The 27381-nt window shown below is 58.5% G+C and overlaps 1 protein-coding gene across 3 annotated transcripts; it reads right to left on the bottom strand.

Annotated features, from left to right (window-relative positions):
- Positions 1-1476: 1476 nt before the first annotated feature.
- On the bottom strand, positions 1477-26459 carry PPM1F (protein phosphatase, Mg2+/Mn2+ dependent 1F). Of its 3 annotated transcripts, none has more exons than XM_028528767.1 (8): positions 26329-26459; positions 20141-20388; positions 14690-14832; positions 11464-11666; positions 10680-10868; positions 9104-9247; positions 6691-6784; positions 1477-5433 (listed from the first exon to the last, which is right to left on the bottom strand). In XM_028528767.1, exons 2-8 carry the CDS (start codon positions 20335-20337, stop codon positions 5021-5023), a joined length of 1383 nt encoding a protein of 460 aa, XP_028384568.1. In that variant the 5' UTR covers positions 20338-20388; positions 26329-26459; the 3' UTR covers positions 1477-5020. The 3 variants fall into 3 exon arrangements, with proteins under 3 accessions (XP_028384568.1, XP_028384567.1, XP_028384566.1); XM_028528766.2 differs by having other exon boundaries at positions 26374-26449; XM_028528765.2 differs by having other exon boundaries at positions 26318-26441.
- Between the last annotated feature and the right edge of the window lie 922 nt (positions 26460-27381).

Raw genomic sequence — 27381 nt, 5'->3', positions numbered from 1 at the left:
ATGGCCCCAGCTCCTACCCCTCCCCTAGACAGACCCTGTGCTGAGCTTGACCTCTGTGTGCAGATTGTGTCCTTGCTGGCAGAGAGCCTGGCCGATGTCTCTGGCCTCCACCTTCACCTCCAGCACAATGGCCTCGTCTGGCCGGGGCCACTTAGCTCCTGCCCCCTCAGAGTGCCCTGTCCCTCAGGCTGCCCCTGCCCTCAGCCAGTGGCCCCAGAGAGAATGCTGTCCTGGGCTCCACGCTCTGTGGCAGTGGGAGGAAGTTTAGAACCACCATCTGGATGCCGTGATGAGATTCAGACACATGAGGCAACTCATTAGGGAACAATGGAGACAGCATATACTTAAGACCGAGGATTCTGCTGGGCAGATTCTGTGGGAGCTTTGAAGGAGGAAGAGGGGGCGAGGGCAGGGGAGGGCAGATGGGTGACTAGCTGGGGAGGGGGGTGGCAGTGACAGGGCCCGAGTGGAAGCCCCAGCCCTCACTCAGTGAAAGGACGAAGAGATCAAGCTGCCTCCCTAGCCTGGTGTGGTCTGGAGGGCGGGAGACCACTGCCCCAGGCTGCCTGGAGCAGGAGGGGACGGGGCCCTGGAAACTTGCAGGGGTGATTCAGGAAGGGCTAGGGAAAGTGAGGCCAACCAGGCCTGAAAGTGGGCAAGAGGGTCCCACGGGCAAGGAGAGTGGGCGAAGGCTGGGGGAGGGGCTGACAGGGAGGGAGCGACGCAGCAAGCCCCGGCTAGCAGCTAGCAGGCCCCAACTAACCTGAAAGCACAAGTTACCCCACCCTGTTTGGGGGAGTTTAGGCAGCATTTTGGGGCCCTGACTCAGCAGCTTCTGCATGGAGGAGACTCTGTTTTTAATCCTCATCCAAGAATACGGTTTTAAAAACAGCAGATTTTAGAGAGAGGAAGGGAAAGAGAAACATTGATCCGTTGCCTTCTACACGCACCCCAATCAGGATTAGGTCCTGATGAGATCGAACCCACCACCTACCAACGGAGCCACGGCCAGGGCGTGGAGGCGGCCATTCTGACGTTGTCCATGTTCCCTGGACGTCCGGACTCAGCCAGGAGCACGAGGAAGAACCTCCTCCCATGGGGCTGCGGCCCCACTCGCTCCAGCTGCGAGTTGTGCGGGCGGGGCCTCTGTCCTCGGCCACCCAGGGGCCCCAAGGACTCCTGTGGGTTCCCAGAGGCCTGGCCTTGGTGCCATGAGCCCTGCACATGTTCACTGTGAACTTGGCTTCTTGCTGCTGGTTAAGGGGGGGCTGGGACCCCAGGCATGTGAACCAGGCTGGGCAGGCCGGCTGGAGGGGCTGGGGGCCAGAAGGGCTCCCTCCAGAATTCATCTGTTTCCCCTGCAGTGAGGTTTGTAGAAGGTCCCCCTGCACCCCAGGAGCTTCCAAACACCCTGGGCACCCAGGGGAACCAGGAATTCAGAGGTGAAACAAGGCAGGACTCAGGACTCGAGACACATTTCAGAACTCATGGTTTATTGACACTTGAGCACAGCAGCCCTGGGAGGAGACGGCCTTTCTGGCCTCTTACCTTGGGGCTTGTCCCTGCAGGCAGAGTAAATAGCCACCCTGCCTTAGAAAGGACCCCCACCCTCCACAGAACCTCATAAAACTCGCACAGATAAACCCTTGGCAAGGCTGGCACAGCGTGTGAATGGCAAAGCACGGCAAGTCTGGCAAAGCTGTGGGGCCTGAGGAAAGCCCAGGCCCCAGGGGCTGCCCCTCTGGGCTACGGGCAGGATGGAACCAAACAGCCCGGTCTGCACAAGCCCACTTGGCTCCCGCAGGGCTGGCATCGGGCCAGGCCCGTCAGAGCTGGGCCCGAAGCCCTAGGAACACTGCTGAGGTAGCTGGGGAGGGGGCGAGGCCGAGACTGCAGTGGGCTCAGGGAGGGCGGGAGACAGGACTGCAGCCAAAAGCCGACCCAGGACTTCAGCAAGCCCGTGCTTCTCCCTGGAGCCTGGCACTCTATTGCTATCTCCCTAAAATACGCCCATTTCCTAGCCCTGGCTGCTGAGGACAGGCTGGGTTGGGGAGGTCACGTGTTCACCTCTGGATTTCAGCAGTGGGTAGCTGGACCGGCTGCCCCAGGGAGCCCCACTGTACCTGCCTCTCTCCCAGGCCCTCCCACCTCAGCTGCCTCCTCTCCCACCCCTGCTGGCTTGGGATCGGCTCTACCTGCAAAAGCGGAGCTAGAGTTCTTAAAAGCGGAGCTAGAGTTCTCTAGCTTTTGTATTCCACATAAAACCCTGGCATCAGTAGCTCAATTCTTTTCCAACCCACTTAGTTTTAAGAATAGACACTAGTAATACTTAATCACCCTGCTGGTGGTGGGGGAGGGGCCTCAGCGCTGGAGGCATCTCTCCAGGATGTGCTGGGTTCGCCCCAGGGCCTCCCTGCACCTCCAGAATTCCAGGAGCTGCTGCAGACTCAATGCAACACTGTGCCCGAAAGAGGGGAAACTGAGGCCCTGGGAGGTGCAATGACTTACGCAGCTCACATAAGGAGCCGGTGGCAAAGCTGGGACTTGAGAGGGGGGGGTCGAGGTTTCCAGATCAGTGTCTCGGCTAGGGGCCCCTTGGGACTGTGGCCTGAAGAGGGAGTAGAGCAGGCTGCTTGGAAGCTGATCTCCCAGTGGCTCCCCCTGCAGCCGGTCCCGATGGAAAAGACCGGCTCTGTGCCCTGGGGCACAGCAGGAGAGCACGGCCTCCTGGGCTGACAGGCCGGCCAGACTGAGGACGAGCCTGGAGAAATGTCCTGGTGGGGCCTCCAGCCAGGGCACAAAGCAGAAGCTTCTCTCTTGGTAGCAATTGATGGAATAAGATTAGCAAAAAAAAGAGGAAAAACAAGCCCACCACCTGCTCCTTCCAGTCAGGCCACGCCCTCAGGATGCCAGGCTGGAAGTGAAGGGTGGGGCCACGCCCAGCCTTGTGCTGGGAGGGGCTGAGAAAGGGGCTTCTGGCCCCCAGAAGGGAGCGGGGCCTTTGAGTGAAATAGAACAACACATGGTCATGCTGGCTGCCGAACACTCTCTGAACGGCAGTGCCTGTGTTTAAGATGCTTTTATCATGAGGCCCTAAGCAAGGCACTGACCGCATGGCCTCGGCGTCTTCGTCCTGCTCTAGGGGAGGGGTACAGTCAGCCTACAGGCAATGGCCCCCCAAGGCTCCCACCCTTCCTTCTGGACAGCCCAATCACTTCGGGAGGGATGGCTTCCACCATCCGTTCCTTCCCCGGGACTCTCCTCAGTGCCGCTGGGATCAGGGGGCTCTCTGCGCACACCTTTCTGGGGCCCTGCTGCCGTGGGTAGACTCAGAATGCTTCCTCCGTACCTCCTGGCATGGGGCCCTGGCACCAAGCTTCCTCCCACTGCCCAGGGCCCAGGGAACATCCTGCAGAGGCCTTGGTTAAGCCACCCACTGCCCTTCCCAGACCACCAGCCTCTGCCTGCAGCAGCCCTACCCACACAGCAGCCCAGGTCCCACACCTGGAGCCCTCACTACTTTCTATTCCACACAGTGGTTGTATCACGCCCCCTGATGTGAGCTTCGCCTTCCCAGGGCAGTAAGGGACCCGGGCGCATGCTCTCACAGGCAGGCAAGGCTGGGGGCAGACACCGCAAGGCAGCAGAGGCTGCCAGCTATTGGCAAAAAGAGGGGCAAGGGCTGGGTGGGTGGGATAGACTCCCAGCTGCACTCCCGCTGCCTCCAAACAGACCCGCCAGCTACATCAGACCCGCCAGAGCCTCTTATGTGTGTTTCTGAATGAAACCAATCCAACTGCCAACACACAAGACACCCTGGAACATTCCAAACAGCAGCAAGGATTTGCCTGCTCATGGAGCTCAAGCTCTCAGCCTAAGGTCCAGCCAGATACCAAGAGGCAGAGCCAAGGAAGGTGGGGATCAGGCAGGGACCACGGTCACCCTGAGCTCCAGGAGCCCTGCAGCCTGGCCTGGGCCACGCCTCACAGCCCATGCTCTTGGGGACCGACCACTCTGCTGCCCGTGGCACATCCCCGAGTCAGACAGAACTCTCCTGGGAAGAATTCTGGCCTAAACCATCTGCTGTCACAAAATCAGCCCCACTTCTGTGGAAACTTAAAGGTGCCTCTTAGAGCCTACCCCAGGCCTGGCGGATCCAGCCTTACCTAGAACTGTTTAAGGCACTTGAATGGCTTATTAACACTACCTGGAAAGGTTTTTGTTTCAATCTTGATTTAAGAAAAAAAAAATCAGTAATACTGCAAAAGAAATTTCCCCTAAAAAATATCAATACGTTAAGTTTTCTAAGAAATAAAATAAATGCTAAGCTCTGCTCATTAGACAAATAGGCCCCCTTGGCACTGACGGAACAAAGACAAAACCTGAAATACTGCTTTTCGGGATCGGACTTTCCCCCGGGGCGGGGGCGGGGTGGTGGGGGGTTGGCACACAACAGACAAGCGTAGCATCTCTGAGCTGCCCCTCCCTGGGTGTGTGGGGGACACGAGGGGCCGGTGAGGCCAGGGCCACACATCACAGCTGCTGTGATGCAGGCGGGTGACCGCCGTAGACCCGATCCCCGATCCTCTCCCGTGTGGGGAGCGAGCTCCCCCAGCCAGGTCCTGCCAGGTGTGCCTGCAGACACGAACCCCCCCGCTACGGCCGATGAGGAGTGGGGGAGAAACCTGCGCCGGGCACCCTGGGTCTGCCCAAGGACCCACACAGTGTCCGCTGTCCCACGCACTGCCCGGTGTCTTTGGTCCTCTGGTTCCACCCCTGCCCCATGGGGAGCAAGAGCCCGTCCAGTTCCCGGGTCAGCTTCGCTTTGGTGAGGCTTCCTTTGTTCCACTGCCCGTCACGAGCGAGGCACAACGCCCACCGTCTCACGCAGTTCCGCGGAGGTCGGGACGGACCCATGGGAGCAGCGCAAGGGTTCAGGAGTCCCAGGGGAAAGCACTGCTTGGGTGGTGCCCACCTGCCACCACTATGTGTCGGGTCCTAGGACATCCGAGGGGTGGGGTCACAGGCGGGTACCACTGGGGGGCTGGGCCTCCTCACTTCTCCATGGAGTGTTGTTCTCTGCCTCTGAGAGGTCACAGGGCACGTCCTGGCTTCTCCTGTCTGCCTGGGAGTCCCCGGCCCCCTGGGCCCCACCCTCCAGCAGGTCTTGGGGGTCCCTGAAGAAGACCACCATGACCGTGATGTTGTCATGGGAGCCCCGCTCCCGGGCTGCAGCCACCAGCTCCTCAGCGACACGCAGCCCGCTGCCCTGCTGCCGGACCAGGTGGCTCTGCACCAGGCCGGCAACCTCCTGGTGGGGGACCACGTCAAAGAAGCCATCACAAGCCAGCAGCAGGTAGTCCTCAGAGCCAGTCAGCTCCCGGGAGGCTGCGTCCGCCTCTCCAGACACATAGGGCTTCTGGAAGACATCCCCTGTACGTGGGAGAGAGGCGCCTGGGGTCAGAGAATCAGCCTGCCGGCTGCTCCGCCCGTTTTGCCAGCCTGGCCTTGCTGTGCCTGCCCCTCCTCCAACACCCATGCTCACGGGCAAGGACACAGGGCAAGAAGATAATTCACACGGAGGGGACATGACAGATTTATTCTGGTATTCCCGAGGGAAGAATCAAAACCCAGGAGGGCGGGAGTTCAGCTCCACAAAACTGCTTTCTCACTCCCCATGGAGCAGGGCCCAGAGTGCATGGCCCGGGACACTGCACGGGCGATGGCCCTGACCCCCCTGAGCTCCCGACAGCGCCCCCCAGACACCCAACAGGTGCTCAACCAAGCTCACTTCTCCTCCCTCACACCTGCTCTTCCAGACTCCTACAGGAGAATGGCAACATGATCCCTGGGTCTTTAGGCCCAAATATCGGGGGTTTCCTCGGATTCTCTCTTACACCCCACATGCAACTTGTTACCAAGCCCTACCGGCTTCACCTTCAAATGCAGCTCAAACTCCCCTCCCTTGCCGGTCTCTATAGCTCACCCTGCCCGCCAACCCCCTCCTCCTGCTCTTGCCCTGACAGTCACTGCTCCAAGGTGCATGACCAGACCCTGTGGTCCCAGACCCTGGTCACGAAGCTGCCCAGAAGTCCCCTGTCCCTGGAAGGGAGCCTGGTTCCCCCCTCCCTGCCCTGGTGTGTCGGGAGACTCGAGGGCAGAACCTACAGGGAGAAGGGGTATGTAAAGAGGGCAACACGCTTGGCAAGGACAGGCATTAGCAGGAGGGAGACGACCCCTCAGTGTCTGAAGAAGAAATGGGGAGGTCAAGCCCCAGACAGGGGCCTGGCAGCGGCGGATGCTGAGAAAATGGGGTGGGGCAGGTGAGCGGCTGCTTTTACTTCAGATTGTCAAAGAAAGAAAAACAAGAATCATCAGTGTATGTGGAGGGCAGACAGACCTCACTTAACGGAGTATTTAAAACTCCCAGCTAAGCAAAGGCTTCCTTCTAGATCGTTTGAGGAAGCCTTTCAACAAAGACGCAGGGACACGCAGCATGAGCCACAGTGATCTGTGCGAGACGCAAGTTTCTAAGGCGCCTGCGCCCTCCACACTCCCTTCACGGACCAATCGCCAACACAACCCCACTGACGGCTGGCACTTTTTCAGCACGTGACACTGCTATCCCCGACAGCTGGGCCCAGAGGCCTGAGCCCTGGGTGGCCTTCACTCCCGCCCTCGCCTCCTTACCAATGGCTCTGGAGACGGCCAGGGTCCCGTTGACTCTCCAGCAGTCCATGTGAGACACGAAGCCCCCCAGCGCTTCGATGCGCTCCTTCTCGTCCTGAGGGAGACAGCCAGAGTGGGGCGGGGTATCCGGCACTGCCACCCAGAGGAGGCGAGCCGGTTTCTAAGACAGTGCTCCGAGCCACAGCTCTCAGAAGATGCCCAAATGGGGCTTCAGTCACACAGTGAGAAATTCTGAATAACCTAATCCCCCTTTAGTTGTGAGAATTGTTAAATAGGTCATCGTGCAAACACACACAGGCCACTCACAGCCACGGACCAGCAGCCCGTCCCTGAGCAGCATTTCAGGGTCAGGGACATGCTCAAGAGGCAACAGAAGGAACACGAGCCCCGGGGTCAGAAGGCAGGTCCCCAGCTGCCTCTCTTTTCATGCAGGACAAGGTCCCTTTCCTGTAAGCTGCTGGGAGGAGACTGAGCGCGTGCACACGTGGCCATGTGGCAGGGCTGGATGAGACCTGAACCAGGCCCTAGGCAAGCCCCGCGGCCCGGCTCCTCATCCTCCTCCTGCACCCGCAGACCCTGCCTGGCTCCCGGAGGAATGCAGTGCTGCCGGCCTGAGTGGACAGAACAGAGGCCCAGCCTAGCCGCGAGTCCTCAAACCTCTGGCTCTATAAACTGCCCCCAACCAGAGGTTTCCAGAAGTGAGTCTGCCGCCTCAGGGAGGGTAACGACAGTGTCTGTTGCTTGATGATGAGCCTGAGGCTTGGAATGGGTGGAGCCAGGGCCAAGCACGGCCATCTGTCCTTGCTCTTTGCCACGGTGTCACGCCCTGCCCCGAGCTCAGACAGTGCTTGGAAAGTGCTACCTGCAAAAAGTCCCCAGTGGGCCTCAGAGGAGGTGCAGGACTCTGGCTTACACGGGTGAAGCCAGTGGGTGCAGAACCGGCACCCCAAGCAGAGGTTTGTATCTACTACTAATCTGGGCCACAGTTCACCCGACTGCTTGTCTTGGGGTAGGAGGGCCCACTGGAGAGCAGGCACCAGAGGGCCGGTAAGTGACAGAGAATACCTGCCACTTCCTGGCTGTGCTTTGGGCAAGTTACTTAACCTCCCTGGGCTTCAAGTCTCTCCACACGACGGAGAGGGCGTATCTAGGAGGCTGCGCACAGGCTGGGAGCTGTCGTGAAGCTAAGGAAGGCTGTCATTCCTAGCTGTTTTGATACTCCCTGCAGTGCTTTCTAGAAGCCACAAAAAGACAGTTCCACACAATTACATAAAGCCAACACTTCCACGTGGAAAAGCCGATAAAGAAAGACAAAAGAAGTTGCAAATCACTGCACAGACAGGGAGCCAACCTCCCCAATGTTTATAAGACGCCTGCAGATCGGTAAGAAAAAGGGCAGCAGTTCAGGACAAACACGGGTGAGGGACAGGCACAGAGTGTTCCCAGGAAGGGTGACGTAAATGATCGTCAGCGTTTGAAAAGATGCTCGAGCTGGTGCCTTGACAGAAATGCAAACTGAACAAAGGCCTTCTCTCCTCAGGACCCCACACAGCCTAGGGGGGTTGTTTGGCAAATCTGTGCCCTGAAGATATACCTGAGCAAGGTATACCTGCACTGGTACGAGGAAATGCTGTACTGTTATTCACTGCTGCCTTGTTTCCAGTACCAAAGACTGAAAACAAAAACGTCCATCATGGAGAGACAGAAATGGATGGAACTCCACCAGCCCCAGGAGAGGGTGGGAGCAGTGTACATGCTGACAGGGAACACCCACAGGTGCATGGGGAGGTGACAAAGCTGGTGCAGAGCACCATGTGGGGCCTACAGGCATCCCCCAGACGCGCAAACTCTCACTCTCCCACCTCAGGAGACAGAATGGACACCTGTGAATGTGATCCTCATTTCCAGGTGAGAATCCCAAGGTACAGGTGGGTGGGTGACTGACCTCAGGGTCTCCGAGAAACTTCTGCCTAACAAAGCCCCAAGCCTGGCTCCTTCCAATCCAGCGTCATCTCCTCCCTGAAGCCCTCCTTCCCCATAGCCCAGGTGTGGGCCACTCCTTGCTGGCATGCACTCTAGGACCCTACACACTGACCCCGTTTACTGGGCTGTGTGCTGGGTAGAGAGCCCGGCTCTGCCCTGTAGCTCTGGGCGCCATCTCACTCTGACAGGAGGGGTTCACTGGGACCACTGGCTGTTAGTGTCCCAAGCTTTAGGGGACCCTGGCCACTGGAGTCTAGCAGGGGAGCTCCCCCCGTGGAGGAGTGCCAGGGGTTTCCTGGGAAGACGGTCCCTTTTACTTCCTAATCTGTCCCAGCAACCCTTGGCCAGGGCTCCCTGACCACCCGCTTCCCTGACGGGCCCAGCCAGCAGGGCCAGGCATGTCCCAGGGGTGGGTGGAGGGGGCCCTTACCTGTCGCTCGGGTCTATGTGGCTCCATCAGCTTCACCACTTGTCCCTGCTGTACCAGGATAACCTGGGAGTCCCCGAGCCAGGCGACGTGCAGGGTCTTTCCCGCAATGAGCGCGCACACGCCTGTGGTTCCGCTCTGCAGTCGCTGTGAAAAGAGAAGGCCGAATGGGTGAGGGCGGGCCGGGCCCCTGCCCCGTAGGCACCTGCGGTCCGGACCGAGGGACTGCCGGGAGAGCGCTCAGCCAGACACGCAGGGGCTGCTGAGGTGGACAGGCACCGTGACGGTCACGGGGCGATGCGGCGTGGAAGGAGGGCACGGCCCGCGTGATCTCATTTCTGTCAAACTCGGGGAACACATCTGCCATGTCAGGAAGTGGAGGAGTGGGGAGCAGGTGGGCGGGCAGGAGGAGGGTGGAAAACAGGGCAGGAAGAAACTTCTGGGTCGAATAGGTCTGTCACTGTGAGGGTTTCACGGGGGGACATATGCCAAAACCATCATATCGCACACTTTAAATACGTGCAATTAATTATGTGTCAACTATACCTCAGTGAAGATGCTCACAAATGATGAACTAAATCAAACACCTGCTTCAGAGAACCTTTTTTCAACCATGAGGCAGCCCTGACTTTTCTCACCTCCCAGGGGTGACAGTGGCCAAGAGGCTGGGGCAGGTCGGGGTTTTGCTGGCCGCCCCCTAGCATTTTAGATGCCCCTGGTTTTCTGTCAGGTCTGCTGTGCCGACCTCCGCGCAGGCCCCCACCCCGAGTCTCCTCACCAGCCGTGTCAACTGGGCCTCCGTTTCCCAGTGCCCAAAATGGACCTGATCTTAGCATCCACCCCCAGGGCTGCGAGATGACCCACCGAAGAGAACACAGGTAAGGCTCCGTGGGGGCGGTGGGGTTGGGCTCCTCCCTTCCTCTGGCAGCAGAGGCCTCATCCCTGTGCGGCTCGGCCTCCCTAGGGGGAGTACTCCGGAGACACCAGCTCCTGCCGAGACCCGGCCCCCCCGGAGCGCAGCGGGGACTGGGGCTGTGTGCTAACCAGGGTTTTGTTTTCTGTATTTTACGATACCTGAATAAGTCAGGGGCCTTGCTAACCCTGGAGAGAATCCCCATCCTCACCTGCCGGGCCAGCGTTCCCGCGGCCCAGAGGGCTGGGGACTGGCCCAGTAGCCCAGAGCACATAGAGCTGAGCCCAACAAGCCAACGCTAAGCTCGCTGGGGCCTGCCAGCCCCGCCTCGCCCACGCCTGCCGGCGGAGACCACAGTGAAGGCCGTGGCCACGCTTTCCTCTCTCCCTCTGCCTCCTGACCCGTGACAAGGGGCTTCCCACATGCCACTGTGCGGCATGGCATCTCCTTTCGGGAACTGGAAGTACTAAACTGCTCTTTCAGGGCATTTGTCTCTGTCATCTCACCCTGCTTAATCAAGACAAAACCACATCTTGAGCACATCTGAACACAGCCAGCCTATCCTCCTCCGTGAGGCTGGCACACCCTCTGCAGGGGCTGGGCCTCTCTGATGCTAATGGCTCCTCGCCCCCAAACTGCACAGGAGGTTGGTCTACCTGTTCTCACCTCGCGCTTGGCCTTCCCGAGGAACATCTCATCGGTGCGCCGGAAAGCTTCTCTGAGGGCCCCCGCAGGGTCGGTGCGCAGCTCCGGCTGGCGAGCCGCGTTGGCGTGTACGTGCACCGCAGCGTACCTCGAGGCATCCAGTCCCCCGTGACCGTCGAACACTGCAAAGTAGGCTCGGTCCACGGCGTCCTGGTGGAGAACACAGTGGGTGTCACTGCCCGGCTGGCCTCACGTCTGACCGAGGCTGTGACCCAGCCAGAGGCTCTCATCGGGCACTGCCAGAAGGGTCAGGAAGGGCCTGGAAGAATCAGCCTGGCCTCCGCCACCAGACCCCTCCAGCGCATCAGACCCCCTTCTGCACCAGGCTGCTGGCACCAGGAGCCGTGTCAGGCAGCCCCCAGGGCTGGACAGATCAGGGTTCAGCAATCACGAGTGAGGGTGAACCTGGTGCCCAGGGCCTTGGGCACCAGGTTACAACAAACTCGGGAAAACCATTCCCTGCTCAGTCCCTCAGCTGGGAAAGCAGGGTGGCCAGTGGCTGTCCTGGCCCAGAAGCGCTGGGATGATGAACTGGGCCTCCCCGACTCCCTGGAAGTGCTTTGAGAGATGTCTAGCACCTTGGCCTTCAGACGGAGGCTGCAGGCACCACTCCTGCCTCGGCTCTGGCTAGAAGCTCTGCTTGGCACCCAGAGTGGTTTCCTATCCCTTGTGTAAGCCCTCCTCGGCTGTCCTGACTGGGGACACCGGTGCGGCCTCCCTAGGGCCCAGGAGGTGGAGCACTCACGGACAGGCCGAAGAGCTGGTTGAAGGCAGGGAGGCACACGTGCCGGTCCTCCATCCTGCGGCGAGTGTTCCGGATGGCGTGAATGGAGACTAGCCACTGCCTTGGTGGAACCTGGGCTGTTGAGGGCACCTGCTTCTGCCACTGGCTGCATACTTCCCAGAGCCGGTTGAAGAAGCTCCACGCCAGGCCCTTGGTGTCCAGCACTGATGGGCAAGATGGGGGTCATTAGGGAAGCACCACTGCAGGCCAGCTGATGCTCCGCTGGCTCGCCCTGCCCCCCTGCTCCTGCTGTGGCCTCCAGATAGCCCCATCACAGGCCTGCACAGCCCCTCCAGCCATCAGCCCCCAGGTGCACCAGCCAATATGAAAGGCTGTATCATCAGCAGTGAGACGTGTCTGGTTTGGCAACATGCACTGACAGCCTCCTGCCCTGTGCATGGAGCATGTCCACTCACGGGAGCCCGCCCCAAGGGAACAGCAGAAATTCGCTGGTGATTTAAGGACAAAGGACAGAGTCACTTGTAATTCTGCATTAATCAGAAACACTACATATCCATGACAGAGTCAATTACGGTTTATACTTTTGACAAAGAATTAAACTGCTATTAGAAGTAATTTTCACCACTAAACACATAACTGTCATTGGCCCAGCAACTGGCTCTGAGGGAAGCTCCCCGCTACGTCAGGAGGATGCTCAAGCAGCCCCGTGGAGAGGCCACCAGGTGTGGAACTGAGGCCTCCTGCCAATGGCGTGTGACTGAACGATCTTGGAAGTGTAGCCCCGGTCCCACTGGCCTTCGTCTGACCTCATGAAATCCTGGGCAAGAACCGCCTGTTCAGCTGCTTCCAAGTTCCAGACCCACAGAAGCTGTGGGTCAGTGTTTATTGTTTTAAGCCACTAAATTTTGGGCCAATGTTATGCAGCAACAAGTAATACTGCTGACAACAGAGACTTTAAAAGTTTAAATCCTACCTAACTGGCTCTAAAGAAAACACTAATGAGGAAGAGGTCCAAAGGAACCCTCAGGTGCCACATCTCAGAGACTCGGTTCATTCTGATGCACCACCCCCTCCTGGGACCCCTGCTGGCCCAGGGGCTGGTGGCAGGTACAGGTAAGTCAGTGCCAGTCACCTAAGAGGGGGGCCCAGGCAAGAAACACAGTAGACTCAGGAGTGTCACAGGCTACACTTGCAGTGTTGGGAGAGCTGGAGAACAAACAGCCTGTGCCCAAGAGAAGTGGCTGCAGAAGGAAAGAAGGGCCGAGGCCAGGGGAGGCATGGAGGGCCTGGGGGTGCGGGAAGCCCCAGGGAGATACTTCCGAAGAACCCACCCACCGGGGGGGGGGTCTAGAATTTGCTGCTGCCACCACACTCAGGGCTCGGCGGCCATTCAGGCGCTTGTCGAGAACCGCGCTTTGTCAGGTCTGAGATGCCCGGGGAGGCACAGAGTGCCGTTTACTCTCCTAGGTCACACTGCTGTTGTTCAGCAGCGTGCTTCAACTTGTATCTTGGCTCCAGCAGAGGGCAATTACCGATGAGAATGATTACCTACGGGGAGGATCACCTGGCCCGCACACTCCCGATGCTGCTCACAGGCCACGCCTGCTCTCCTGGCTCCCACAGAACTACTCACTGGGGAGGGGCTGCTGATGGCTCCACCTGACCCTGCCACAGAGAAGTTTTAGTCGAGTCTCTGCCCCTGGGTGATGATTCCACAACACCCCACTGATGGACTTTAGTAAGTTCCACTCCCATGACAGGGACAGCTGATTCAGGCTGGCGCTGAGGGCAGGAGCAGGGGCCTGAGCCCTCAAGTGCAGATCTGCCGCTGTACTGCTCCGTCCCGCCAGCAGGTGGCGCCAACATCCTGCTGGGAGACGCATGCAGGGTGGGGCTGGCAGGCGCTCCCTCTGCGGAGACAAAGGCCTGTGGACTTGGCGGAGGCAATGGCTGCCGGTCACTGAGCTGCTGTCTCCCGCAGGTGGGGACACAAGGCTGTGCAGTAAGGGAATGAGGACAGGGAGCCTGGGAAAAGGGCAGGGGACCCAGACAGAAGGGCCGGGCACCTACTGCAGGGGCAGGCTGCTTGTTTTTCTCCTCTTTTGCCAACCCGTTCATTGCTTTGCTTTCAATGCTTCCACTAATGCTGAGATAGTCGGGTAATACAGGAATACCTTGTTTTATTATGCTTCACTGTATCGTGCTTGACAGATGCTGCATTTTTTGTAAAATGAAGGCAAGGCACTGCCCCCCCCCGCCCCAACCACCACCACCAGCAAAAAGATTCTGCCGCTTTGCTGGCCTGAGCTGAATCCCCAATATCTCGAAGGCATGCCTGTAATTAAGCGACATAGGGGAGGTGTTAGCTAAGGTAATATATAAATGAACCAAATCAACCCATTGTATGCCTTAGAGTTACACAATGTGATACATCAATTATATCTCGGTGGAAAAATAATAAAGTAACACAGTCAGATAGGAAATGGCAAAGGAAGGGGAACCTGCAGAGGTGCTCACTGCCCTGCCGGCCAGGCCTGGGCCCTCCGCACACTCTGCCACAGGCCACAGCCGAGTGACCCTGGCTTGCTGTACGGAGCTCTGGTCCAGCAGGACTCGACATTTTGGTGAGATGTGAGAGCACGGAGTTACTAGGGAAGCGAGAGGAAGACAGGCAAAATGAGAGAGAGCCCTGCCTTCTTAGCGTGAGGCTCACTCCGTTTCTGGGTCCCTCTAGTGTGTGACCGCCGTCCCAGGAGCAGGCTGCCTCCCCAGGCTCTCGTGGAAATCCAGAGTCTCCACCTGAGGGGGCCAGGTCGGCCCAGGCCATGGGCCAAACTCTAGCATTTTCTACTAGCTGGACATCAAGGCTGCCCTGGGAGCCCATCCCCACGTCAGCCTCCCAACTCCCACAGCACCACGGGGCGACGTTGGCCGAGGCAGGAGAACAGAAGCAGGACAGAGTCCAGAGCCTGGGGTCCTCCCGTGTGCAATGGGCCACATGTTATCCGGCTGTTCTGTAGCCCAGTGAGCAGCTGCTGTGCCCCACCCCGCTGACATCAGGCTATGCGCTGCCACGACCATCTTCCCCGCAGCAAAACAGGAAAGGAGATGTAGGCCAGCTGAGCCCTGCCTTCTCCCACACTGGTGCTCACTGGTGGCCCATCCTTTGTTTGGCCTGGCAAGTGCGTGGCCTGCTAAGCCTGGGGTCCCAAGAAAGAGAACTCACGGGTTACAGGGGCCTTCTGCTCCTCCACTTCCTCGTTGTCCTCCTCCTGCCTGGGCAACGTCCTGAATTCAGACAGGTCTGTCTGCAGCAGCTGGGAAACTGCTTCATGGGCCAGAGATGAAGCAAGCAGTGGCGGAGCATTCCTGGGATGGGAATAATAAGTGAAGCCAGCACTTCAGCGCTGGCCTGAGCCCTCCAGAGAGAAATCTCGGGCCCTCTCCACCCAGGGAGACCTCCCTGGAGGTAGCAAAATGACCACATGCACCCCATTGTAGGGCCGTAATGAGCAGGTCAGCCTCTGTTCACATGGCACCATTTACCGGGGCCTGTGCTGCTGCACCAGATGGGGGGAGGGGTGTCACCGAGTTGTCAGCTATGTCCACTGGCCTTCAAGGCCAGGCCCAGACAAACTGCAGTGTTCAGCCTGATGACAGGTGCCTGGTCACCAATACCAGCTGGGGACCTCTGGGTGTGGGGGAGCTTATGGGTTGATCTGTGTCCCCCAAATCCCTATGTTCAAGTTCTAATCCCCAGTCCCTCAGGACGTGACCTTGTTTGGAAATGGGCTGGTTGCAGATACAGTTAGTTAAGATGAAGTCACCACAGAGCAGAGTGTCCCTAATCCAGTAACATTGGCTCCTGTTCGAAAGGGGAATCCGGACATGGACACACCCACAGAGGATGCTGGGAGAATGAAGGCAGAGGCCGGAGTGACGAACTTACAGCCAAGGCGGCTGGCAGCCACCAGAAGGAACAAGGCCTGCTGACACCTTGATCTTGGACCTCCGGCCTCCAGAAATCTGAGACAATCCAGCTCTGTTGTTTAAGGCGCCCAGCCTGTGGTCCTTCATTACAGCCACTCCAGGAAACAAGCCTTGAGCTGCGCTTGTGAGGCTGGGCTGTGCACGGCCCACAGGTCCCTGGCCCATCAGAGCAGCTTGTACCAGGGGATGCTGGGGGTAGGGCGCAGGTGTCAGGCCCCTGGGAGCCCTGACCTCAGTGTGTTTTAAAGAGGGCTGTGCCACGATGGGAGAGGCTTCTCTCTGGCCTCTCCACTCAGGGTGGATTGGAGGGTGAGCTGCCAGGGGGCCGAGGCCCTAGCTAGGCCGGGCCTGGTGGCGGACAGCAGCGGGCAGAACAGGCGCCGGGGTGGGAGCCAGACAAGTTCCATGTCCACAGTGAGTCTCAGGTCCAACTGAGTGTCAAGAGGCCTGGGGTTGATGAGCACACGGTCTGGAGACGGGGTCTCTCATGCACGGGGGTGAGGGCAACGGCCCGAAGGAGCTCGCCTAGGCGGACAGCAGGCGGGGGCCTGGGAACAGCTGGACAGGTGGCCGCTCAGGGCCAATTCTGGGAAGCAAGACTTGGCTGAGTGCTTTCAAGGTCACAGCCAGGCCACCCAGAACAGAACTGGGGGCGGGTTGGTGGGGGTGGGCAGGAATGGGAAAGCAAATGGAGGGAGGAGATGGGAACCTTGAGTACAGGAAAGGAGGGACAAGTGGCAGCTCCTAGGAAGTTGTGGGGTGAACAGACTGAGGCCCATGGGGAAGGACTATCAAAAATTCTACCACTGCCCTGGCTGGTGTGGCTCGGTGGATTGAGTGCTGGCTTGTAAACCAAAAGGTCGAGGGTTTGATTCCCAGTTGGGGCACATGCCTAGGTTTTGGGCCAGGTCCTCAGAAGGGGCACGTGAAAGGCAACCACACATTGATGTTATACTCCCTGTCTTTCTCCCTCCTTTCCCCTCTATCTAAAAATTAAATAATTTTTTTTTAAATTAAAAAAAATTCTGCCACAGATGTGTTTTTTCCACGGGCTCTCTGGCCTGCCCACCCAGCACTCAGCCTTGGGGCTGGTTCCCACACCATGTTCCTGGGAAGCCCTCCCCAGCTCCCCCAGGCATAGGGGTTGTTACCCCTGGTACCCCTACAGCTTCTAGAATATACCCTGACCCAAAAACCCACCTCCCCAGCAGTGTGAGGTGGGCTCACCCTTGTGTGACTTTCCCTGAGGGCAGGGGGCAAGGCCCAGGCTGGGAGGCCCGTGCTCCTCTGCTGGGTCGACACACTGGGCCCCACCCTGATGACCAGGACCGCCCGAGCGCCTGGCGGATGGTTCCTGTCCCTTTGGGGCTGGGCACTTGTGGCGTCTATGGGTGGTCTTAGGAATCCACTGGGGTGAATGCCTTCGAAAAGCAGCCAGCCAAGACATGAGAAATGAGTTCCTCTGCCACTCGGGGATTTCCTGCCCGCCACTGGATCCTCCCTTCTCACAGCAGCAGCAAGGGGCGCCTGTTCCGCTTGCTCCTGGGGAGGTCGCGCTGTGCCTTCCTGCAGGCCCTCTGAGGTCCCACTGCCGAGGCCACTGAGCTTCCGGCCATGGGGACCCAGACAATGCCTGGCTCCGGGCCACAGGCTTGCTTCCTGGATGCCTCTCCCGCTTCCTCCAGGGTCCTGCCCACGCCCCCCCCCACACCCAGGCATGCTGGGCTCCAGTCAGCCCGGGCTCCCAGAGTGGCCAGCAGAGGCAGTGAAGGGGGCAGGGTGTGGCGCAAGGCCCAGGAACCCGATAAATGCTCCAGTCCCACACTCCTCGGAGATTGTCAAGGAATGCCCAGTTTAGCAGTAGAGATAAAAACACCTAATAAATAATACGGAGTAAGGCAGGCACTGCTTGGGGGCCTGCGATGCGACAGGGAGCAGCAAACAACAAGGGAACAGATAGGATGTAAATCGTCACACTCTTGAACTCAGCGATCTGACTTCCAGGTAGTTTTGTAAAAGATACAAATTACAGCCCTGGCTCCTGTAGCTCAGGGGATTGAGCACAGGCTGCAAACCAAAGGGTCGCCAGTTCGATTCCCAGTCAGGGCACGTACCTGGGTTGTGGGCCAGGTCCCCAGTGGGGGCCATGTGAGGCAACCACACATTAATGTTTCTCTCCCTCTCTTTCTCCCTCCCTTTCCCTGTCTAAAATAAAAATCTTAAAAAAAAAAAAAGATACAAATTACAATCTGGACCAACCAATGCTTGAGGCCGCTGCTACCCCGCACACCTGCCCTCGTGCCGTCACATACAGTGCAGGCGCGCATGAACATCTGTGTCTACACATGGAAGAAAAACTAGAAAAGGGCAAAAATAACTGAAAATAGATCCCCTAAGATGGTTGGAAAACAGAAGACTTTAAAATATGGCATCTGAAGGTACTTTAAGGTGGACTCCCAGAGGCCGGCAGCAGCCCCTCCAGGGGCTGTGACTCTCAGTCTCTTCCGTCACCGGGAGTCTCAGGCCTGCTCCGGCATCCCGCCGATTAACAGGGCGCTCGCTCGCTCGCTCAGCACCTGAGCCCGGGGCCTGCTGCCACGTCCTCCCTCTCGGCCTCGCCTGCTGCCAGGGCCTCGAGAAGCCCTGCTCCACCTCAGGCAAGTCCTGCTTCTCCCCGCATTCCGTTGAGGCTCCTGCCCCAGGGCCCTGCACCCCACAGACCCTGCACAGCGACTCCCGACTTCTCCAGCTCAGGTCCCTCCAGGCAGGAGTGTGGTCCCTGGCTCCTGCTCAGCTACCCTCCTCTTCCTCCCCCCCTGCCATTTCCACTGCTGTGAAGCAGAACCAGCTCTGCTGTCCTTGATCCTCCTTCTCCCTGCACAGCCCTTCTGAGCCCTCTCCTTCCCTGTCCTAGGACTGACCCTCAAGTTGGCGCCCCTCCTAGGCTCCACGTGGTAGCCACTCCCTGTTCTCAGGCTGGGCCCCGTGCCGGGAGGCCGAGCTCACCTGCGGCCCCACTATTGCCCAGGCTGGTTTTCCCCCCTGGTTTCTCTCTGCCCCCAAGGACATATTGTCCTTGGTGCAGCAGCGTGCTGGTGCTCTCACTCTGCTCCAGCCCGGGTCGGCACAGGCACCAGCCCTCCTGGGCCTGCCTCTCCTGCCGTGACCCCTGAGCCCCCACAGAAGGCACTGTGGCTGCTGGGAGGATAGACTCTGCGGCCCCGGGCCCCTCGAGTTCTCTTCTCCCCTCCGAGTGTGGCTGCTGTGCCTGGCTGGCTCCCTTTCCTCCCGTCCTTCATGCTCCTGGCCCTGAGGAGGCAGAGCTCTGGGAGCCCTCTCTTGCTCTCCCCTCCCGTCTCCCACACCACCAGCACCCATCCAGCATGCCCAAAGTGGCGTCGTCAGGTCCCAGGCCTGCTCTGCTCCATCTGCTTCTGAAGTTACTTCCTCAAAGCCAGACAAGCTGGCAGCCCCTGCTACACATGCTGTCCTCCACCCCTCCCCTCCACCGAGGGACATGGTCCCTGGGAATTTTCTCCTGAGCGCTGTGGGACCTTGGGGGATGCTGGGATGGACGTGGCCCCAGAGCAGGCCCACAACCAGAAGCCTTTGTGCTCAGCTACCCAAGCTCCCGCACTGCAGCCGCAGGGGCAAGAAAGAGCAGGCAGCTCTGCCCAGGGGAGGGGCTGGAGCTGACCTGCGGAGAAGGACCCACACTGAGGGCAGGCCTTGTCCTGGGTTCAGGGGTAATGCAGTGACGAGGGACTGCAGATGCCACTTGGTCTCCAGCCCACACGCCATGAGCCTCCCCACATCTTTCTCGAAATGTCTCTGCTGGTCATACTCCCCGCATCTGTGTCTCAGCTTCCTCATCTGTGAGACAGGGGGAAGCACCACCGCCTCTCTGCGGGGCGGCGGGGCCTGCAGGCGGGGCACGTGGCCAGGCCCTGCCCTGCCCTGCCCTGCCCTGCCCCAAAATGGAGGTCTTGGCCAATCTCTAACCCATCCAGCCTCTGTCCCCCCATCTGTGAAAAGGGACAGAAATAGGATCTACTGCTTAGCACCTGTCACGAGCTGAACTGTGTCCCACAAAATGATGTGCTGAAGTCCTAGCCCGAGTGGTTCACGGTGGGACCTTATTCCGAATGAGGGTCTTTGCAGGTCCCACTGCAGGAACAGGGGGCGCCCATACCCAACAGGCCTGGTGTCCTTACAAGAAGAGGAGACACACAGAAAGACAGGGAAAACAGACGCCATGTGAAGTCAGACCCATGGGAAGATGCCACGTGACCAGGAAAGCCAGGCTGGGGTGGCGTGTCCCCAGGCTAAGGCACACAAAGGGCCAGTGACGACACCAGAAGCTAAGAGAAAGGTCCAGAACAGATGCTTCTGGACAGCCTTTGTTTGAGAACATGGCCCAGCTGACAAGCTGATCTCTGACTTCCGGCCTCCAGGGCGGAGACCATTCCTCTCTGTGACCCTAAGCCACCCAGCCTGTGGTGCCTTGTTACGGCCACCTTGGGAAACCAGCGCAGCGCTGCCACAGAGATGCACGCAGTGGGCATGCACTGCACAGGGCAGGATGTGTGGGGTAAACACCAGGTTCAAGGCCTGCGTGTGGCACATGCCGTGCCTCTTCCTCCCGTCCTGTGCTGTGCCGTCCCCTCTCAGTGGGTACAAGGCCTACCTGTTGCTCAGGAAGCCCACCGCCAGCTCGGCCAGCTCGCCCTCCACCTCCTCCTGGCTCAGCACTGTCCCTGGGACCTTCCACGGCAAAGGGCTCTCTGGGCTCAGTGGGGCTGGGAAGTCGCGGAGGAACTCGTCCAGGAAGCTGGGGGTCTCCTCTGCCATCCGGCTGCTCTGCTCGGGGGCTCCGGAGGCCATGCCCAGAGCATCCCGAGGGGACTGCTGGCAGGGTTCCAGTCGGGCTGCGCACTAGGGGGAGACACCAGGGTCAGCAAAAACAGGGAGCACTCAGCACCCTGCTGTGGGGTCTTCGGGCCTTGCAGTGATGACTGCCTGGCACCTAGATATCTCCTGCACCTTCAAACACCCCAGGGCAGGGGCCACACCAAGCTCAGAGCCCAGGGCAGAAGGCCACCCAGCTTCACACACGGTTCAAGGGGCCCAAGTAAGTGGGAGGGACAACTCTGGCCGCTCCGATCTGAGAGAGGACGTGGGGGAGGCTAGAGAAGTGGCTTCAGGAGCCAGAGCAAGAGGAAATAGCTGCCTAGATATCCTGAAGGCGGGCGAGCTCCTTGCAGCAATGGCCAGTGTAGCCAGTGGTGGGCAGGAGAGGGACACTAGGACCAGGCCGATGAGGGAGGTGAGGGGGCTCAACTTGACCCAGGACCTGGGCATCCAAGAGGTGAGGAAGTGATGGCACCAGGTCTGTGAGCCTAGAAGTGGTGCCCAGAGGGGGGAAGGGTCACCTGTTAAAGGAAGGAAGAAAACGGCCTGGACAGGATGGCGGTAGGGCCCGCATGCAGGAGGGCTGGCCCTGGGATATTTCAGAGATAGACCAGAGGGGGAGCAGCAAGGGCTCCCCAGAGGGTGAACTCAGGACAGTCAGAGGAGTTTCAAATGTGGCCAAGCCTAGTGAGGCCTCCCCAACGGGAGGAGACCGGGCCTCCAAAGGCCCGGCTGGAGGAGAGGCCCGTGGATGGCACAGGCCACTGACCCCACTGTCTCGCACACAGCTCAAGCCTTGAGGCCTCTTCTTCCCAGTAAGCTTAGGAGGGTGGAGGGCTTACTAGCTGCCAGCCCCTCAGCATTACATGAGCCCCCATTTCACAGATGGGAACACTGAGGCTTACAGAGGGGCAGCCCTTTGCCTGAGAACGGACGATAGGGTCACACAGAGATCATGGAGCCCAAGCTCATCAGCCCCCTTCCCCTAACCCACTTCTCTCACATCTGGAAGAAGGTGTCGTTCACCCCCACCCTCCACCCCAAGGTGGGACTCCAGCTCCTCTCCCCCAGCTCAGGACCACCCTCTCCACTGCATACCTGCCCCCTTCTCCCCAGCCTGCCTGTCTCAGTTTGCATGCTAGCTAAGGCCCAGTCAGTCAAATACCGCCCCCAGCCCCCAGGGTCGCTGGATTCCCGCCTCCTACTCAGCCCTGCTGACCCAAATAGTCCCACAGGACTTCCGTTCATTGCCCCTCGGGGTTACCCTCTGCCCCCCACCCTCCCACAATCCCACTTAGGGGTTGCAGCCCAGCCCTCGCCAGGCCCCACTTCCTAACACACACACACACACACACACACACACCCCTGCGCAGTCACCTCCCAACCCCAGGGCCCCTGACGGGCCCTCACTCTCGCCCCCTCCTCTCTGCCTCTCCACAGCAGCCAGCGGGGAACTTTCTTCGGGAATGAATCCCACAAATTTATGCCCCCAAGAAACAAAATGTTTCCTGACGGTAACAAATTGACTCGAGAGCCTAAGCAACACCCCAAGTTTTAGGAGATTTGGGGGAGCATTTTCATAGCCCATCCCCACCTGAGGCCTTCTAGGTTCTGAGGGGTGAATGGAGAGGGCAGAACCACAGGAGAGAATCTTCCAGAATCGTCAGTCTTAGATACCTACAGACCACAGCCATCCACCTCACTGCAGGGCAGCTGCAGGCGGGGGCTGTAGTCAGAGGGCGAAGGCCGCTTGCAAGCCCAGGGCAGAGCACGGCCAGGGGAGGGGCTGTCCTCACCAAGCGCTAACTCAGAGCAAGTCTTCTCAAAGAACAAAGATGGAAACGCGAGGGTGAGGGGGAGAGGGAGAGTTAAATGTCGACCGGCAAAAGGGGTCAAGGGCAAAGGGCAAATAGTGGTCAATTAAAAACCATACACACACAAGATCTCTCCCTTCTTCCAGGGACAGGCATCTAAAGTTAATTTTTAAAAGTAGACACACACACACAAACATATAGAAATGGGGCCACCTGTAACAGAAGGACACGGGGACAGGCTTCAGTTCACGGCTATCCTTCCACTTCCTCACCAGCGGAAGTGAACACAGTGGAGCCCAGGTTACGACAGCTGACAGATAAAAAAGGTCGAGGATGTACCCCAGAGAAGGGAGGCCGCTCACTGCATTATGACCACCAGGGTGAGACTGAGAAATGATCAGGAAAGGCTGGGAGCCCCGTGGGGTGGTGGGGGTCAGCTGCGGGGGAGGCCGGCAAGGACACACCACTGCCCACGAACACAAGAATCGAGCCAATGAAAACGACAACATGACAACAAGCATTTCCCAGCAAGCCTGGACACCCGTGGGCAGAGCAAGAGGCCTCCTCTGCTTTCCCCGCCTCCGCTTTCAAACCCAAAGCATTCTGGTCTCCTGTTGCTTACAGGAGAGAAATGTAAGTAATGCAGAGCTGCCTGGAGCAACACTGAGTGCCCCAGCGGGGCTGGGAAATGCCAAGCCCAGAAACAAATCCTCCAGAGGCAATGAAATCTCAGGATCCACATGAAATGACCGTGTGCTCACTGACCTCCCCAGAATGCACAACCGTGGCCCACAGAATAAAGCACCGAGTTCAAGGCCCTTCACCTTCGACCTCACTTGCTGGTGGTGGCACCGCTGCACATTTTGTAATGTAGGAGCCTCCCAGCCTTGGGATACTGTTTTCTGCGTCTAGGCACTCACCCCCCCAAACTGGGCCAGTTTCCCTGGGGGTTGGGGGCCCCTCCTCTCTGCACTGTGGCACTGGTCTCTGCCGTGGTTCCTCTCCACGTCCCTGCTCACTACGCAGGGAGCTGAGGTCACGTGCCCACTGCCCTAAGTCCAGGGTCCGGCGTGGGCCTGGACGGCAGTCAGAGTGGGGCATGAGTGCCGGGGGAGGTCTGGGGGCTGAGGCAGCACACGAGTGACGAGTGCTCGTGCACAGGCTTGGCCCGCAGCCTGGGGAGCAGGGTGGTGTATTCCCAGGGCCTGTGCCAGCCGCCCTCCTTCACTAGACGGGTAGGTGGCCCAGGGCCACCCTGCCTGCTGAAGACCAAGGCTGGTTTCCACATCACCTAGAGACAGCGAGGTGTAAGGAGAGGAACCAGGACATGGCTTCCGTTCTCTGGGGCCCAGCTGCTTTATGACTTACGATTAATTTCCTTCCCTGCCCTTCCTTTTTTCAACACACTCCCGACTCTGTGATGGAGTCACACGGATATGAGCAAAACAATCCCTGCCCTTGGGAGCCCAGGGCCTAGAGATAAAGGCCTGAAGACAGCAAGAGGGAGGAATTCCCCAAAGGGGGACTCAGAAGTGGCCCTGGGACTGCCAGGAAGGGCGGGGGACAGTGCTGTGGCCCTGAGCCCTCACAGGACCAACTGAGGAGACGGCCTCGGGAGGGATGCAGCGGCCAGCAGGCAGGCAACAGGAGCAGGCAGTGCAGGCTGAGGTGGCACCGAGTCTGGTGCGGAGATGTCCCCACTGCGGGTGATGGTGAGGGACCTGTGCATGAGCTTGTGCAAGTCACCAAAGACCTGGGGTGAGTGTGGGAAGGACACTGAGCCCCCAGTCCCCAGTGCCACCTGCCCCCACCAGTATGGCTAAACCTGGCTCCTGGAATGACGCCCCTCCGCACTGTTCATCAGCAGGCAGCCAGGGGGCCAAACGACAGCGCTGCCAGCCGACATCTGCCAGCGGCCCCCAGGTGCCATCGCTGCTCTGAGCACTCCTCCCGGACCGCTGCTTTCCACCTCCCACATCCTGCGGTTACCCCTACTTTACAGGTGGGGGCCGCAGCAGAGAGGCCAAGTGACTGGCCCAGGGTCGAGGGGTGGGATTCATGACTGGCTCCTAACTATGCCGGAAACCTCGCCCACCCGGCATCTGTCGCCAGCCCCGGTTCTGCCTCTCTTATGGCGCCGTTTTTCACTCCTGTGCCCCCTGCCTGGCACAGCCCCTCACCTCCGTGTCCCTGTGCCTTGCTGGTGGGTGGCATTCCACTGTGCCCCGAGACCTCTCTAAACCAAGCTCTGCTGAAATCCTCACACCCTTGGAGACTAGCCCCCTGTCTTCTGTGGCTCCAGTGCACTTTCGCTGGCACCCGACTTGTAAAAAGTCCATTTTTTTCCATTTAAAATATGTATTTTCCTCTAGTTTTGACTCATATGCTCAACATAATGCTTATTTGTATAGCTGCATTTATCTAGGTCTGGACAAAATACTTGCTGAGCCCTGCTTAACTTCAGGGAGCCCCACGAAGAAATAGCAATCCTTCGAAAAGGAAACCACAGCACTGTTACAAAAGTATTGTCTTCGTTGTTAAAAACCTTTCTGCAAACGGAGAATTGTACTTCGTTATTTCTGAATAACTACTGGAAGAGCTTGTAACTGCTTCCAGATCTCATACAAACGCGCATGTATTTCTATGGTAAAATATACATCACATACGATGTATCATTCTACCCATTTTCAAGAGCACAGTTCTGTGGCATTAAGCACAGGCACTCTGTTGTGCAAGGACCACTTTTATGGGCTTGACTTTCTCACTAGGTTACAAGCTTCCTGAGGGCAGGGAGCCCACCCCTGTCCCCTCCAGTGTTGACAAGGCCTTTGTGCACGGCAGCTGGCAAGTGTGATGGCAGAGGGGAGGAGCTGGCTTCCTTCCACCACCAGTGCGTGGTGTGGGCTGGGATGTGCAGCCTGAGGTCTGGAACCTTCAGAGAGGGAGATAAAGCATGCTATGGAACATGGCGGGCAGCAGAGAAAGGCTTTAAAGACGGGGCTGGCTCCAGGCACTATTGCAAAGGAATTCTACAAATGAACTTGTGTGGAAGTTTCCAACTCTCAAAGTGACACTCTTTTTGTCTACCTCTTACAACTAGGCAGAAAATGCTGTTAAGTCACACTGCAGATGAAGAAACAGGCTCAGGGACAGCAAACAACCCCACTATGGCCACTAAAGTGAAACCGGACTCAAACGGGATAGTCAGATGCCCACATCAGTTTCACCTCAGCTGCAGGAGGAAAAGAGTGAAACCTGACAATAGGCGGGATATGAGCATAAAGGCCAGAAGTGAGCAGAAATGACCTCAGAGTGCTGGCCCTCACAGTCCATCTCCCAAGAGGGGAGCAGAGCTCCACCCACAGAACTTGACCGCCATGAGGACACCTGTCAGTCAGGGCCTGGGTCTAGCTTGGGGGAGGGGGGGGCGGCGGGGCGGGGCGGGACACGGGCCCATCACCATCCACTATGTCAGGCCTTTATTAAAATCCCTACAATCAGGTGCCATCTCTCCCTACTGCGGGTTAAGGGCTCCCTACAGAGAGGTTAAAGGGCTTGCCTGAGGTCACACAATTGCAGTGGTGGAACCCGTGGTCTCCCTGTCTGAGGTTCTCTCTCACACATACGTCCTGCTAAAGCTGCTGCAGCCCCCACACTAGCTTTAACTAAGACACTTTAAATACACTTGGGGCAGGGCTAAGGGCCACGGATGGGGGCACTTGGACAGAGACGCAGTCCTGCAAAGGTGCAGGGGCTGGTGGGGTGGGCATCTGGGCAGTGGGACCGGCCCAGATGCTCCTGGGGAGGGGGAGTGGGGTGGGGAGGGGCCGGACTCCGGAAAATGGGGACGCTTCACCTCTTAGCACCCCATTCTGCTCTGGCCCTCAGTCCACACCTGGCCTTGGCTCGGCCACACCCCCGTCAAGCTAATGGCCTCCCAATTCTGCACCCCTGGCTCCTCAGTCCACCAATTCCCCGCCTCAGGTTCCTCAGCACCTCCTCCCGCTCTTCAGCCCACGAAGCAGCCCCCTGACCCTTTGAGCCTCCCCATCTCGGCCTCCCTGCCTCCGCAGCCCCCCATCATGCCCCCTCTGGATCCTCAGCGGCCCATTTCACCCCTGCACAACTAGGACCCCCACCTGAGCCTCACCCCAGCGCCGTCAGCCCCGCAATCCCGTTCCAAGGGTTTCCTCACCCCCAGGTCCCCGCGGGCCTCACGTGCCACTCCGCCGCTCGGCGCCCAGCGAGGTGCTCCGGCCGGCCCCGCCCACTTCCCGTCCCCTGCCGCCGCGATCGTTGCGCAGGCGCAGTAGGGCCAGGGGTGGGGGGAGAATAGGGGTGGGGCCGGGCCTCTGCTGCCCCCTGGCGGTCCCGCGACCCGTGATTTCTGCCCTTCCATTTCAGGTGGAGAAGATAGGCCTTCAGGCTGGGTTCTGCCTGCTTACTGGTGAATTGCTTCACTTTTTGAGCCTTGAGTGGGTGAATACATGGGGGAAAGCAACCCCTACTTCACAGCGCCCAGAAATTAAGCAACTTGTGCAGTCCACAGACGTTAAGTGGTAGAGCAGGGATGCACGCCCCAACTGCCCAGGGCACGCCATCCATCCGGCAAGGAGTCCCAGACCACCCTACTTTTAAGGACTACATCAGTTTCCAATTGCTGTTCTGCCAATTACGACAAAGTGAACACAAATTTATTAACAGTTTTGGAGGTCAGAAGTCTGCAAAGACTCAATGGGCTAAGTTCAGGGTGTCAGCAGGTGCGTTCCTTTCTGACGGCTCCAGCGGGAATCTGTTCCCTCGCCTTTTCCAGCCTCTGAAGACTGCCCCTCTCCTTGTCGGGGGTCCTTTCCATCGTCAAAGCCAGGAACGTACGGACCCTTGTGACGCATTGGGCCACCCAAAGAACCCGGGATAATCTCCGTGTTTTAAAGTCAGATGATGTGCAATCCTAATTCCATCTGCAACCCTCATTCCCTTTTGCCACACAGGGGCCAGAAGGAGGTGGACATCTTTGGCGGCCACTCATCTGCCGCCATAGAGCCCCAGAAAGATGTTTTACCGCCAAAAGAAACAAATGAACTCTTAGGTCAAAGAAAATAGTTCAATATATAGTATTAATATGCTCATTTTTATATCAATATGGTTGTAAGGTATAATTTTAAAAATCTTTTATGAAGGAAGGGCCCTCAAAAGTTCCACG

Source organism: Phyllostomus discolor, chromosome 13 (assembly GCF_004126475.2).
Source record: "Phyllostomus discolor isolate MPI-MPIP mPhyDis1 chromosome 13, mPhyDis1.pri.v3, whole genome shotgun sequence".
Lineage (NCBI taxonomy): Eukaryota > Metazoa > Chordata > Mammalia > Chiroptera > Phyllostomidae > Phyllostomus > Phyllostomus discolor.
The sequence above is the reverse complement of the archived record's forward strand: the minus strand, read 5'-3'. Positions and strand labels throughout refer to the sequence as shown.

Excerpts from the sequence above, each read along its gene's own strand:
- PPM1F (XM_028528767.1), bottom strand. The coding sequence starts at position 20,337 with ATGGCCTCCGGAGCCCCCGAGCAGAGCAGCCGGATGGCAGAGGAGACC. Across the intron at positions 11,667-14,689 it reads GCAGAAGGCCCCTGTAACCC|TGCTGGACACCAAGGGCCTG; the intron begins GTGAGTTCTCTT and ends CTTGCCCATCAG. Across the intron at positions 5,434-6,690 it reads GGCCGTCTCCAGAGCCATTG|GGGATGTCTTCCAGAAGCCC; the intron begins GTAAGGAGGCGA and ends TCCCACGTACAG.